We start from the raw sequence: 14,273 nt of genomic DNA on the forward strand, positions 1-14,273 counted from the left end.
GCTGGGTCTGGGCACAGAAACCTATCACGGTAACAAAAATGAGACCAATGAAAAAGCAACAAGTCCTCTATGGAAGGATTTCCTTCAAGGAAGCTCTTCTCTACTTTGGGCCATAGCCAGGCCTGCCACTGAAAAGTTAAGAAAGTAAGACAGAAATACTTTGGACAAAAAAAAGCTTCAGAAAAGACTTCGAGGAGATCCACATGCTCATTGGGAAAACTGTCCAAGAGGTCAGAGATAAAGGAAACCATTTCTAAGTCTACCAAGATAAAAGGTTTCTATAGCTCTTTAACCAGTTTCCAATAACATTTTCTTTCAATTGGTCTACAAGATTGCTGATCCTGTGTGTCTTTTTCCCCATGACAAGAAAATATTCATTCTGAGGTACAATGACCAAAAGAAATGGAAAGGATCCAACAAGCCTGGCAAACTCAAATCATTTCACTCTTTCATGAAGAACACACAGAACCTCAATCTTGATCTCATCTAATGGGGGAAACAAGACTTAGTTAGGAAGCTCAAGATGGTTTTTATTTTTTTTAAAAGAGGAGTGAATTACTGATAAAGGCAAGGAGAGTTAGTTAGTTAGTTGTACAAACTTAGCTCTGCTCTTAACAACTTCCCAAATTGAGAAATTCCAAGTCATGGAAATGGCGGATTCTTGGTACCTGCTTTGGATGTCAAAGTCCTTCTTTTTCTACCTTCAGTAGGTCATATAGACTGTGCTTCCATGTAAGGCTTCTCAATTTAGACAGAAGCCCTATCCAGGATACACAATTCAAAACTAAGAAAGGGGTAAAAATATATACAAAGTCTAAATACATATACAATCAACATATATGTAAATATACTTATATATGTGCATATATATATAAAACATACACACACACACACACACACACACACACACACACACACACACAAAATAGTTTATATATAAAGTCTACCTCTTCCTATTTGAAGGAAGGAGAAAGTTCATTACTATGAGCTTCCCCACATTGGTGAAAACCAAACATTAAAGCAATGTGGGAAAAAAAAAAAGCCAGCCAATACCTTTTTTGCTAAGTTAGCAAGTGGTTTATTTCCTGCTAAATCTGAGAACCAATTGTGAATTGCACTCTGGGATCGAGCAGTCACCAGCCAATAATTATCTTTAGCATTAACTTGTGGCTTCTTCTTTCCTGTGTCCTGGAAAGTATTTAGCTTCAATTTCTCTGCTAATATGCTGCTAAAATAAGCTCCAATCTAGTGGAAAAGAAAAAAAAAAAGAGAAAATATTATGGAGGATGATAAAGTACATTGCTGTATTAAAAATTCATGATTACAATTTAATTGAAAAGTTACCAATTTAGCCAATCACATAATAGGATTAAGATTCAATCCCTTGAAGAAAAAGGTTGGGATTTCCACTAAAAATCAAATATTACCGTTGTTCTTTAGAAATCTAAATAATAGGGGCAGCTAGGTAGCCCAGTGGATGGAGCACCAGCCCTGAAGTCAGGAGGACCAGAGTTCAAATGTGACCTCAGACACTTAACTCAGACTTTCTAGCTGTGTGACCCTCGGCAAGTCACTTAACTCCAATTGCCTTAGGGGCAAAAAAAAAAAAAAGAAATCTAAATAACATAAATTATTTCAGCAAGAAAAAAAAAAGAGGGGGTAGAGGTGGGCAGGGCTTTAATGGCATTAGGCAAGATGAAACGTTGAACATTTTAAAGATGAATGGCTTTTGCCTTGCTATAAGGTTAAACTATAAGGTAAAATATCTTTTACCACATTAGATATTCCTATTAATATTAATTACACCCAGGCTGCTAGGAGAATATTTATCTAAATATGAATTCTGGGTTTTAACAGTATTAGAAAAATCTAGTAATTACACAATAATCTTTCTTCCTTCTTCCATCATCTAAATAGTACATATTTTCTAGAAGAAACCTGTATTTACATTAAGGATTCTTTAATTTGGTCAAAGGTCATTTAAATTTTCTTTTCACAGCAAATAATTTATAAACACCCCAAGTTTTCAATTGACCTGACAATCTTATTGATACTGGTTTTTCATAATAACAATAGTTACACTTGAGAAAAATGGAGCTGTTTTCTTCATTTCTATATTATTGGTTTAAAAAAAAAAATTCAGAAATGTTCAGGAAAGTGACCAAATGGAAATGGATGAAGCTTTATAAACTCAGGGCAGCTTGGTGGCACTATGGGAATATTAGGCCTGGAGTCGGGAAGACTCATCTTCCTGAATTTAAATATGGCCTCAAACCCTAAAGAAGGCACTTAACCCTATTCACCTCCATTTCTTCATCTATAAAATGAGCTTGAGAAGAAATAGCAATCCACTTCAGTATCTCTTCCCCAAAAAACTCCAAATAGGTTAGCTATAACAGTAACAACAACAAAAATATAAACTTCCTTCAATTTTCCCAAGAAGTCTCTTTAAGCAGCTCTCCATTACCTATTACTTTTTTTTTTCTAAGTAGGCTAGTCCCTCCCAGTGTCCCAAGACACAGCAGGAAGTGACAACCAATAGGACTTAACAGCCCTAACTGTGCAGCAAGAGTAAGCATAATTTTTAAAAGATGAATTATCATCTGAGTTAAATGTTCATGAATCAATAAATATTTAGTCTGTAGCCTGGTGTACAGGTGTAAGCAATTAGCTAAATCTGTCTACCTGAATATGAAAGAAGAGCAATTTTTAAGAAGATGTGAAGTAGGTGTTCCTTGATCCTTTTTGATTAGTGCATGATTAAAATTTGGGCTGTTTGCTTTTATAATTACACTTTCTTCCATGGACCTAATAATACCAATGGAACTCAGTATAATTGTATATGCATCCTGGGTCCTATGAAAACCTTCTGAACAGATGTATACCGTAGGAAGCAACATTTTCTGGGAAGTAGAAGATCTAAAGAGAGTATGAGGAAGAGTCCAAAGTATGATTTTTGACATTTAATTTCAAGTGTTTATTTCTTCCAATTTAGAATTTATTAAAAAAAAAAACAACTAAAAGAATTGTCTCAGAAACAACAAAATGGCAGGAATGAAGGGAGAGGAAAGTGTGTAAAACAACAATTTCTAACCCAGGGGGACCCAGAGACCCCTTAAAGGTTCCGTTGGGCATTATACCTAAAGAGTTTATAAATCCTTGTACAGGTCAGCAACTGCCAATTGGATCACTATTTAACTCCAACAAGATATCCAGCTTCTTTAAGTATAAAAAATAAGCAACTTTACCTTCTGTAAGCTGAGAAAATATTGTCCTGCACCGATAGTGATTGCTATTTTTCAAGTGTAATACATATGCAGCTGGGAGTTAAGAATATAATTTCAGTGACAAGCATAACTGAATCCATGGGAGGCTTGTCGGTTGCTTAGGTTTTTGTCATTATCTGTTTCTCAATCAGATATGAATAGCCTTACTATCATATTGGGGGCAGGGGGAGAGAGGGAGACTGACACTGTGAAATCAAAAACCATCATACTAGAAAGAATATTGAACTCCAGAGTCAGTATACCCTGATCCACATTCAAGTTCTGGTACCTGTCTCAGCCTCTGGAGGAACAAGGTAAACCCACCAGTCTCATAAGGATCAGAGAAGATCAAGAGAATGAATGCACTTTATGAAATAGTAAAGCATTATTCTAATATTAAATACTCATTCAGTTTAATCATGCCAGTTGTATCCAACTCTTCATGACCCCATTTTGGATTTTCTTGGCAAAGATACTGTAGCAGTTTATTTATTTCCTTGTTCCAGCTCATTTAAGGAAATTTAAGGTAAGGAAACTGAGGCAAATGGGATTAAGTGACTGGTCCAGCGTCTGAGTGTCTGATTTAAGGCCAGATTTGAACTCAGGAAAGTGAGTTTTCCAGACATAAGGCAAGGCACTCTATCCACTGCACAAATGCCAGCAAAAAGGGTTAACCTTTGAGACTGTAACAAAGTTGACTTTTTCTGATGCAGGGAATAAAAAAGCTTAAACAGACCAAGGTATTTCAGTGCCAGAAATCTCAATATGATGGTTCTTACAGTTTCCCTTCTTGGCAATGGCATTTTAATAATTAGGAATATAACTGCAATCAACCGAAACTGAATAAATACTTCTTATCAGGTAAAGGGGCTTGACCAGTCCTCTGAAAAGCATTCTTAATCTCTGTTGAACTCTTATGTTGTTGTTCTAAACGTGTGATTCCATCCCAGCTTTGGTATTCCCCCTCCATTGATACCACTTAGGAGTCCTTACTAATTTGTAACCTTAGAGCTATCCATCACAAGAAGTAGAATCCATAGTTACATGGTCACTATGAATCAAAAGATTTTAAGTTAGTATAAATATGAATTATACAATATAAGCACTCAGGGAAACATTTCTGTTTAATCTGGATCAAGAACCATTTCTTTAAATTTCTAAGATGAAATCATTATCTGCTTATCTACTTCTTGCAATTATATTTCCCAAAATGGTCATGTTGGGCTTGAGAGACACTACTTTGTATGAACATGCTTTCACCTGAAGAACAAGACTCACTGCGTGGAACTAACCACAGCCCCTTTATAATTTAGACAGATATATTCTTAGGACATAAAAAATCATTTATTTGCCTGGACCAAAACTTAATAGTGCATCTAAACATGGAATTCTGCACACTTCATAGTTTAGAAAAGATGCTTGTGATAAAGACTGAGCCTTACCTTGGATGGGTTAATGACAATATTCTTAGCAGAGCCATGCTCATCACCAGAGAAAGCAGGTTGATTATTGAAGCCTTGCTTTACATTCACTGCAGTGAGTTCATCCTGTTTTTAAAGAAGGTATTCATTAATCATGATTTTAAAATCAAGTTTTTAAATCAGGTTTTAAAATCGAGTTTTGAAAACTTGAATTTACACCTCCACATATGAACCTGTGCTGCTTCATAATGTCTACATTTAGGCTTGTCCGAGAAGAGAAGAGAGGGCAAAATGAAAGAACAGAAAAGGGGCTACTCCAAATAAAGAGAAAAAGGAAGTCTAACATCACAGATGCAGACTACAACACCTAACCCAGTGTGCTCTCTGTGTAGATGAGGAAACTGAGACTCGGGGAGACTAAGCACCTTGGTCAAAGTCCTAAAGACAGTAAGAGACAAAAGTGAGAATCAAACTCAGGTTCCCCAACTCCCAAACCACTGTTCTTTTCACTGCACCACAAAGAAAATCACTGCATGTTAAAGCCAGGGAGGACTTCTGATATTTTCAAATCCAATTCTCCATCTCAATGGAGAATAAACTCACATATAAGGTCATAGCTACTAGAAAAATCATTGACCTGGTTGACTTCCTACGTTGAATCAAATGTCACCTAATACATGATCACCTTTCCTGATGTAAATGCATTCCCTTGTCCATCCTGAAGTTGACTTTGCATGTATTTTTTATTTATTTAACCATGTCATGATGTACAATATGAGTTCCTTGAAGAAGCCCACTGAAATGCAACTGTTCCTTAATCCTTCTGGCCCTGAAAGCTCTTTCACCCTGGCTCCAGCCTTCCTTTGTGACATGGCACATCCTTCCCTTTCACACACACTACAATCAAACTGACCATCTTCCTGTTCTTGGTTTAAAGAACCCCCAGCCACTATACTCTCTCTGTGTCCTTGCACAAGCTGTCCCTCATACCTAGCCGACTTTCCCTCCCTCTTCTCTTGGATTCTCTAGTCTTCTTCAGAGCTCAGTTCGAGTGACATCTCATCCTATTTGAGATCTTTCCTGGTGCCCCAGAGACCAATGCTATCTTCCCAGAAAATGATTTTGTGGAGATATGGGTACTTATAATGTGTGGGGTGTCTCCCTTGATAGAACATAAGCCATGTGAAGGTTCTGTCTCATTTCTGCCTTTGTGTGTGTGTATATATGTGTGTGTGTATATATATATATATATCTCCAATGCTTGAGACTTGGTAGGCAATTAATAAATGCTTGCTGATTAAGAAAGGAAACTACAATATTTTGGTGTTTTATATTCCAGGGCCAAGCAAGACATCTTTTTAACACTGGTACTATTTATTATTTATTTGACAAATTGAAGAACTGGCTCAATTGATCTGCCTTCCTCCTTCCTCCTCCCGCCCCCTCCCCCCCCACCTCCTCTCAAATTTTCCTTCTGTTTCTCAGTATCTATCCCAATTCCTCCTTCCCTCCTTCCTTCCTCCCTTTCTCTCTTTCCCTCCCCTCCTGCCTTTCTTTCTCCCCCTATTGTCTTTTCCTCTCCATTTCTTTCCTCCTCTCTCTTTCTTTCTCTGCTCCTCTCTCCCCATGTTTGACAATTCATAAAATTCAATATCATTTAAAGTCTGCCCTTTGGTACCACTTATCCGGGCACAAACCAGGACTTGATCAGCAGATTGCTCATCACAAATTTCATTGTTCTTGGCAGTCTTACAAAATTCATATTTTCACATCCTGAATAAACGCTTCTAAAACAAATCACGCTAATGCAACATTAGACAGAAATGCGCTTTTCTTTAACATTCTGACCTTTGTGTACCATCTATTTTATGTGAAATACTATTAGGAGAGGAATCACATGGAATAGCCTAACTTGCATTGCTGTGATTAAATTTCGTTACTCTTGTTTCTAAGCCATGACAATAGTTCTGAGCCCAAGTTCTTCCTGAAATCTAACTCCAAAGAAACTAAAACACTGCTTAATAAATCTCATTTATGTTAAAGAAATGGCACTTTCCAGCTCTTTTTAAGGCAAGGAACTGGAAAGTGAGTGGATGCCCTTCAACTGGAGATTGGCTGAATAAGTTATAGTATATGAATATAGTGGAATATTATTGTTCTTTAGAAAACAATCAGCAGGCTGATTTCAGAAAGGCCTGAAGAGACTTGCATGAACTGATGCTAAGTGAAGTAAGTAGAACCAAGAGAACATAGTACACAACAACAGCAAAATTGTGATAATCAATTTTGATGGACATGGCTCTTTTCAACAATGAGGTGAAAACTATCTTTGCATGTATTTTGAAAATAAAAATCTATGGGAAAAAAATTAGTGGTACTTCCTCCTTTTAGCACAGAACATGCTATATTTACTAATTTTTCATGAGGCCCCAGAATTTGGAATTGAAAAACTTGCTTTCACAATCAGCAGGATGATTTCAGAGAAGTGTGGAAAGACTCACATTAACTGATTCTAAGGGAAGTAAGTAGAACCAGGAAATCTTTGTACACGGCAAGAGCAAGATTATATACAATGATCGATTGTGATGGACATGACTCTTCTCAACAGTGAGGTGATTCGGGCCAGTTCCAATGGTCTTGTGATGGAGAGAACCAAGGGCACTGAGTGTGAATCACAACATAGCAATTTCACTTTTTTGTTTTTGTTTGCTTGCATTTTGTTTTCTTTCTCATTTTTTTCCTTTTTGATTTTTCTTGCACAGCACAATAACTGTAGAAATATGTATAGAAGAACTAGACCCATTTAAACATATATCTGGATTACTTGCTATCTAAGGAAAGGGGTGGAAAGAAGGGGGGGGTGGAATTTGGAACACCAGTTTTGCAAGGGTGAATGTTGAAAATTATCGGTGCATATTTTGGAAAAAATAAGCTTTAATTTAAAAAAAAAAACTAGTTTCATATTCTTTCTGTTACTGACTGCCATAGGACTTTTCATCACAGTGGATCTCATATTCCTGTCAAATTAGGTGATTAAATGAGATAATCATGGAATCATGGAATCCCAGAATTTTCCATAGAAAGGGACTTCCAGCATTCATCTTGTTTGACCCATACCTACCTACAACATAACCAAAAAGTGAACATTCAACATCTGCTGGAAGACACCTTGTGAGGAAGAGCCCATTTATTTCCAAGACAGCCTCACCCCACATTCTACTTGAATGGTCTTTAAGGTTGGGTCGAGCAGTGAACCTTCTGATCTCCGGTCCTACTAGCTATGATGCTTTGAACCTTAGGGGACACTCAAAGGAGCCTCTTTTTTTTTTTTTTTTTTTTTTTTAAGTTTGAAACACAGCTTCCCTGGTCATGGCATCCTCACTGACCCAGCTGTGACAAGGGAAGGTAAAAGGCCTAAGAACAAAGAGTATACAAGATTTCCTCGGATAGAGGAGGAAGGGAAGAGATGATAAGTCTTTTCTTACAATCACACTCACTCTTTCTCCCCACACCAAATGGCCATCCTGACACCAGCAGCGACACTACCACTCATCCCAGAATGGAGAACACCTGCTTTAAAAATAAGATCAATAATGGGCCCAGCCACAGCCACCATCTTGAAATTTTGCCAGGTCCTAGAACGAGGCATTTTATAGTATATAAGCACTCGGTCCAAGACTTAAAAGGCTGGATTAGCTGTGAACAGAGGTCTCTTGGAGGCATGCCATAGAACTTTATTTAATTCTGTGTGCTATTACTAATAAGTTGGCAGACCACTGTCTTGGCCCGTTATCAAACACATCTTGTTTTGGGAAATTAAGCTCTAAGGTAATCAAGTCTCCTCTAAGCATCTAGAAGGTCATTCAGACTTTGCTTCACCCAGAGAATGAGTTATACACTCACATGTCAAAGAAATCTCACATTTTCAAATGAATTATTTGAGGGGTCAATCCAATAGATCCACAACACAGGAATAAATTTTACTTACTTCAGAGAGAAAATTTTACATGCTGGAGAAAAACAGAGAGAGAGAGACAGACAGAGAGGGGAAGAGAAGAGGGAGAGATAGAGACAGATAGAGAGAGAATAGGCATCAGACCTATAATTTCATTGTTAAAGAGAATCAACAGATGAAAAAACTGAGGTCCAAAGTCACAGCACAGTCACAGACAAAGGAATTACTTGAACCCAGGTCCCCCAACTATCAAACAACTACTCCAAAGAACACTAAAAAAAACCTGGCTAGAGAAACTCCTTTTACTGGTGTGGGTTGACACCTTCTGTCTGGAGCACCAAGGGATGATTTGCTCAGGGTTAACTCAGAAGAGAGAAGAAAGTGGGAGAGGAGAAGGGAAGAAAAGGAGAAGGAAGAGGAAAGGAGGTAAGGAGAGAAAGAAAGATGAAATCACCAATCCTTGAAGTATTAAAGAATACTGCACAATTGACTTCCATTTTGAGCCTAAATGAGCTTAAGATTCCTTCCAGCTTTAACATTCTAGGACTTAATTTAATAAAGATCATTTATTATCCCACTACATATTAGCTGAGTGACATTCAACAAATCATTCACTCTCCCTGGGTCTCAGTTCCCTCATGAGGGTACAGGTTTCTGAGGCTACTTTCAGCTCCCTACAAGAGGGAGAAAAGGCTGGGAGAGCAAGACGATAAAGCGGGGACAGGATTCAACTTAGAATCAGGAAAGTTGGGGTTCAAATCCCACCTTTGACATCAGCAAGCCACTTATGTGAGCCTTAGTTTTCTCCTCTATAAAATGAGGATAGTAGTCTACTTGTACTGTCTCCTTGATGGAGCTGGCCGGAGAAAACACATGTAAAGTAGTTTGTAAATGTGATAATGTCAGAAAAGTCCCAATTTAAAATGAGCATCCTGACGAGTCAAAAGACAGAAGTTGAGGCACCTGTTTTTCAGAGATTGGAGTGGGGAAGGGAGGAGGAAAAAAAGGGGACACAAATAGGAAATTAAGTTTCCACTTTTGATTTCCTCTCATGATATTGCATGACCCAATAATTAGAAAGTAGCATATGTGCTTCCTTCCTCCTTGGCCCCCCATCCCAAACACTATTAAAAAAAAAGAAAGAAAGAAAGAAAGAAAATTCCTACCACCTTATTCAGGCTTAATCACAGGTTTGCTTTTTGTAAATTTGCAGGTCTGCAAGGTTTTTAAGACCCACAATACAACTGTATCCCAAACTATTTCACTATAGGGTCTTTTTTTTTTCTGGTTTACAATAGAAAGAAAAGTGGTTTATCAGGCCCCTTTCCATCCTGATAGAAAAGCAGTTCAATGGATAGAACAATAATTCAACATGACAGCTAACATCTTTTTTGTCTCCAATCAAGGCAAAAACTTCCCCGATATTACTCACAGCCAAGTGGACAGGCTCTACCTCTGTTTAGAAATCAGAAATCCTTCTTATTGAGTAATTTTGACTTATTATGATTTGAAACACTTTTAACACATATATCAGTGGAAATGATGAATTTTTAATAAATCTTTAAAAAATGACATTTGGGAATCATGAATTTTTCCATTCCTATTAATACTTATATCCTGCTCACTGCAACCATATTTTTTTCAACATTATTACTAGATTTGAGAGTTATTCATATAAATGTCAGCTCTCAGGAAGCAGCTAAACAGAGAAACAATAGACAGCATTGCTCCTCTAGGATAAAAATTCTGATGGATATCTGGAGTTGAGCCAAGGGACTAGTTGGGAGTACCTGAGGCACCAGGACACAGTCATCACTCATAAGAACAATGAAAAGTCAATTTGGGGGCCAGTCTCAAGGCCCTCTTGTCTTGAGTTAAGAGTCTCCTCTCTCTTCATATGATCTGAAAGGATTTGGCCCTTTGACTATCTCCAAGAAAGTGCTAAGCTTCCCCAGGCAGAATCCTGCCTCAGAAGGAGGAGAAATCAGAGCTCCTGCGATAAATCACACCCAGAAGAGTGGGAGATCATGGACTCCAAGGGAGATTTTATTGAAAAGATCAAGGTCACAAAGTACTAACTCAGGGACCTAGGAAAATTACCACCCTGGAGTAATCTATCTTTCTTCTCTATCTCCTGCAGGAATTGGTTTTTCAAACAGTGAACACAAGAGAAAAAGGGAACGGGAAAAGATGTACAAGACAAGTAACATCAAAACTGTTTAGAAGATGGAACACTCAGAATGGGTACTTTAGAAGATTTAATACCATGAAGAATATAGAAACTAAAGAACAAATAAATAAATTGAGGGTCCATGAATCAAAGAATAAAAGTCTAGAACAGACAGAAAGAGAAGAGAAATCACAAAGAGAAAAGGGAATGTAGTAATTTTTTTAAGAAAAAGGTGCAGAAAATAAAAATTTTTAAACCACCAAGCAAAATAAGTTGGAGGGGAGGAGATGAAGGTGGATTTGACTTGACTACTTAACAGAAAGAGAGAGGGGAATAATTAGATAACTAGATAAAGCAATGAAAAAAAAACTAAAAATTAAACTTCAGCAAAATTCTAAAACTTGAGGCATAGAAAGGACTGAGCAACAAATGGAAAAATAAATGGAAGAGTTGGTAATAAATAGGGCTGCCTTAAAGAAAATTAAACACAAATAGAAAAGACAAAATCTTTACAGAGGGGAAGAGGACAAAAAAGTCTTGATTCAGAAGTTCCTTCCCTTCTTTGTCTCTCTTTCCACTGTCCAAATCAGCATACCACGGATTCTTATTCCCATTTGCCTCAAGAAGAATCTCATTATCTAGGCTGCAATGTCCTGTATTTGGGCAGCAGAATGGCAAGAAACTCCAGGAAAGAGGACGAGGGATTCCAGAACAGTTCATTGCTCAAAATGGAAAAATGGGCAAGCTTTCTCCAGTCACTGAAGTTGTAATCAGTACAAAGAGAAACAGTGGCTCAGAGATCCGATAAGCCTTCCTATGCAGTTATAAAAAACACTAGTTTTGTTTTTAAGGGCAATTAGGATTAGACTTGGGATCATCAATTAAATCTGAATTCTATTAACATGGAAAAAAGCCCAGAAAAGTGACCTGTTCAAGATCACAAGGAGTAAATTCAATCCGGCCAAGATTCAAATCCAAGACTACAAAGCCAACCTGTTTCCCAATACACCAAAAATTGATGTAACCAAGCACAAATACCAAACTTCACTTTTTCAGAGTTTGGGCTTTGAAAAAAATTCATGAAACACTGAAATTCCATGAAGACAATTCCAAATACAAAAGATCAATTTCCCATATAAATCAGAGGCAATACTCACAAACAAGAGAAACAGTCATGAGACTCATGGAATTGATTCAATAGCCTGGACCACTTAACACAACAATTTTTGAATAACAATAACAAAAAATAAAATAGCTAGCATTTATATAGTGCTTTAAGATTTGTGGTGCATTTTACAAGCATTATCTTATTTGATATTCCCAATCATGTTAGAAATGAGGAACTGGAGGCAGACAGAACAAAATTAACTTTTCCTGGGTCACATAGGACCATATCAGCAAACACTAGCTTTTACCTCATTTTGCTCAAGAAGTCTCTGCTTGCTTTAATGAAGAAAAACTGGGGGAATTGTAGGGGGAAGAAATGAAGCGGAAGGTAAGGTCTCTGAGAATACTTAGAATGTAGATCTCCCTGGGTCAGAAATAATACTATTTAGAATAGACAATATATATTTCTCCCTTCCTAAATCTTTCATATTATGATGCCAATATTACAGAATTACAAAATGTCCCACTTGAAAAGTACCTCAAAAATCATCTACAACAATAGAACCTTGAACAGGATCCCCCATATAATACACCTGATAAGTGACCAGGTTATACTAGAAGACTTCTAATCAAGGGGAACTCACCATCTCTCAGGAGTAACAACAATAACAATAATGGTAATGGTTTTTATGGTTCATAAAGCATTTTATACAATTATTTTATTTGATCCTCATAAAAGCCCTATTAAAATGGTTCCTATTATTATACTAATTTTACTAGAAAAGAAACTGAGCTAGTAAGTATGAGATTCAAGATTCAAACTTTGTTCTTCCTGATTCTAAGCCCAGCACATTCTTTGTCCTTCTTATCCACAATGAAGCTTCCCCTTCCCAAAGCTACCATTCCCAATATGGGATACCTCTAACACTTATGGAGTTTTTCCTTCTAAATCTGGGCTCTCACCCAATATCTGCTTCGGGCTCCTGTTACAATGGCTACTGTTAGGATTACCTGATCTAAGTCTGTAAGGAAGTTAAAAGACTACCTAGTCTTCCCCAAAGCCCAGACAGGTTAAGTGACCAAAAAGCCTGAATTTGAACAAGGATCCATTTAACTGCTCCTTTAACTACCACAAGGGTTTAAAATGCTTTATTGAAGAACTCCCCTAGGTGGAGCTGTGGACAACATTGTACTTGATTATTTATAATCGGACTTCCCTAGGTGACCACTAGGTGGAGTAGTGAGCACCACTGTACTTGGTGATCATAATCGGACTTCCCTAGGTGACCACTAGGTGGAGTAGTGAGCACCACTGTGCTTGGTGATTATAATCGGACTTCTCTAGATGACCACTAGGTGGAATAATGAGCACCACTGCACTTGGTGATTATAATCGGACTTCCCTAGGTGACCACTAGGTAGAGTAGTGAGCACCACTGTGCTTGGTGATTATAATCGGACTTCCCTAGGTGACCACTAGGTGGAGCAGTAGACACTATTGTACTTTAAAGTTAGGAAGACTTGACTTTGAATCCAACCTCAGAAACTTCCTAACTGTCCCACTCTGGGCAAATTCGTTTAATGGCTCAGATTCCGTTTCCTCCTATGGTAAAATGAGTTCACAATAGCACCAATCTCACCAGATTGTTGCAAGGATCAAATAAGATAGCATGGAAAGTGCTTAGCTTTCCTTAAAACAAAAAATGCTATTATTTTTATCCACTTTAAGCCAATGACCCATTGACAATCCTGCAATTAGCTAGTGAAGTGTTTTAATTCCTTTAAAGATGGAGAATCTGAGACACGGAAAAATTAAGTAAATTAGTAGCAAATTAACTACAGGTCAAAACCCAGAGCCCTCTAACTTGTAGGCTTGTGCTCTCTCTGCAGGGTGCCACTCATTGTGGATTTCATTAGCCATTTTACTGACATGATTATTCTACAAAGTCTAGAACATCGGGACCAAAGGAGAATTTTTCTTTTTTCTCATTAAAATGTCACACTTAGATTGAAGTTCAACATGTTCTGAGTGGTGGAAAGCCATTCCTTTTTTCTTGTTTGATATCCATAGAAAGCCGAGTCCTCCTGGACTTTCTCTAAATTCCATATTCATCTGTAAATCTCACATGTTTACTTTTACACTGAGTTTCACAAGATGATCCTTGGTTTCTGGATCACTTCTTACCATACAGTGTGTTTATATCAATAAAAGCTTTATTTTGAAAGCAAAAGAGCTATGTTTTGATCCAAGGTTGGAAAGAGTTGTTTGTTTTTACTCATTTTCCCACATAAAAAAAAAATGATACTGCATGGATCACGATTTCTGCCAGACCCCTGACAAGATGAATTAACAC

The 14,273-nt window shown here is 37.4% G+C and overlaps 1 protein-coding gene across 14 annotated transcripts in view; it reads right to left on the minus strand.

The window, feature by feature from the left end:
* MED12L (mediator complex subunit 12L) overlaps positions 1 to 14,273 on the minus strand; it is a 370,226-nt gene that overhangs the window by 330,478 nt on the left and 25,475 nt on the right. For all 14 annotated transcript variants that reach the window (XM_031957753.1, XM_031957757.1, XM_031957758.1 and 11 more), the window contains 2 exons: positions 4,709 to 4,813; positions 1,054 to 1,245 (listed from right to left, as the gene is read on the minus strand). In XM_031957753.1, the coding sequence (XP_031813613.1) occupies positions 1,054 to 1,245; positions 4,709 to 4,813 (297 nt within the window). The remainder of the gene's footprint in view (positions 1 to 1,053; positions 1,246 to 4,708; positions 4,814 to 14,273) is intronic.

The sequence above is a fragment of the Sarcophilus harrisii genome, chromosome 3 (assembly GCF_902635505.1).
Source record: "Sarcophilus harrisii chromosome 3, mSarHar1.11, whole genome shotgun sequence".
NCBI classification, from domain to species: Eukaryota; Metazoa; Chordata; class Mammalia; order Dasyuromorphia; family Dasyuridae; genus Sarcophilus; species Sarcophilus harrisii.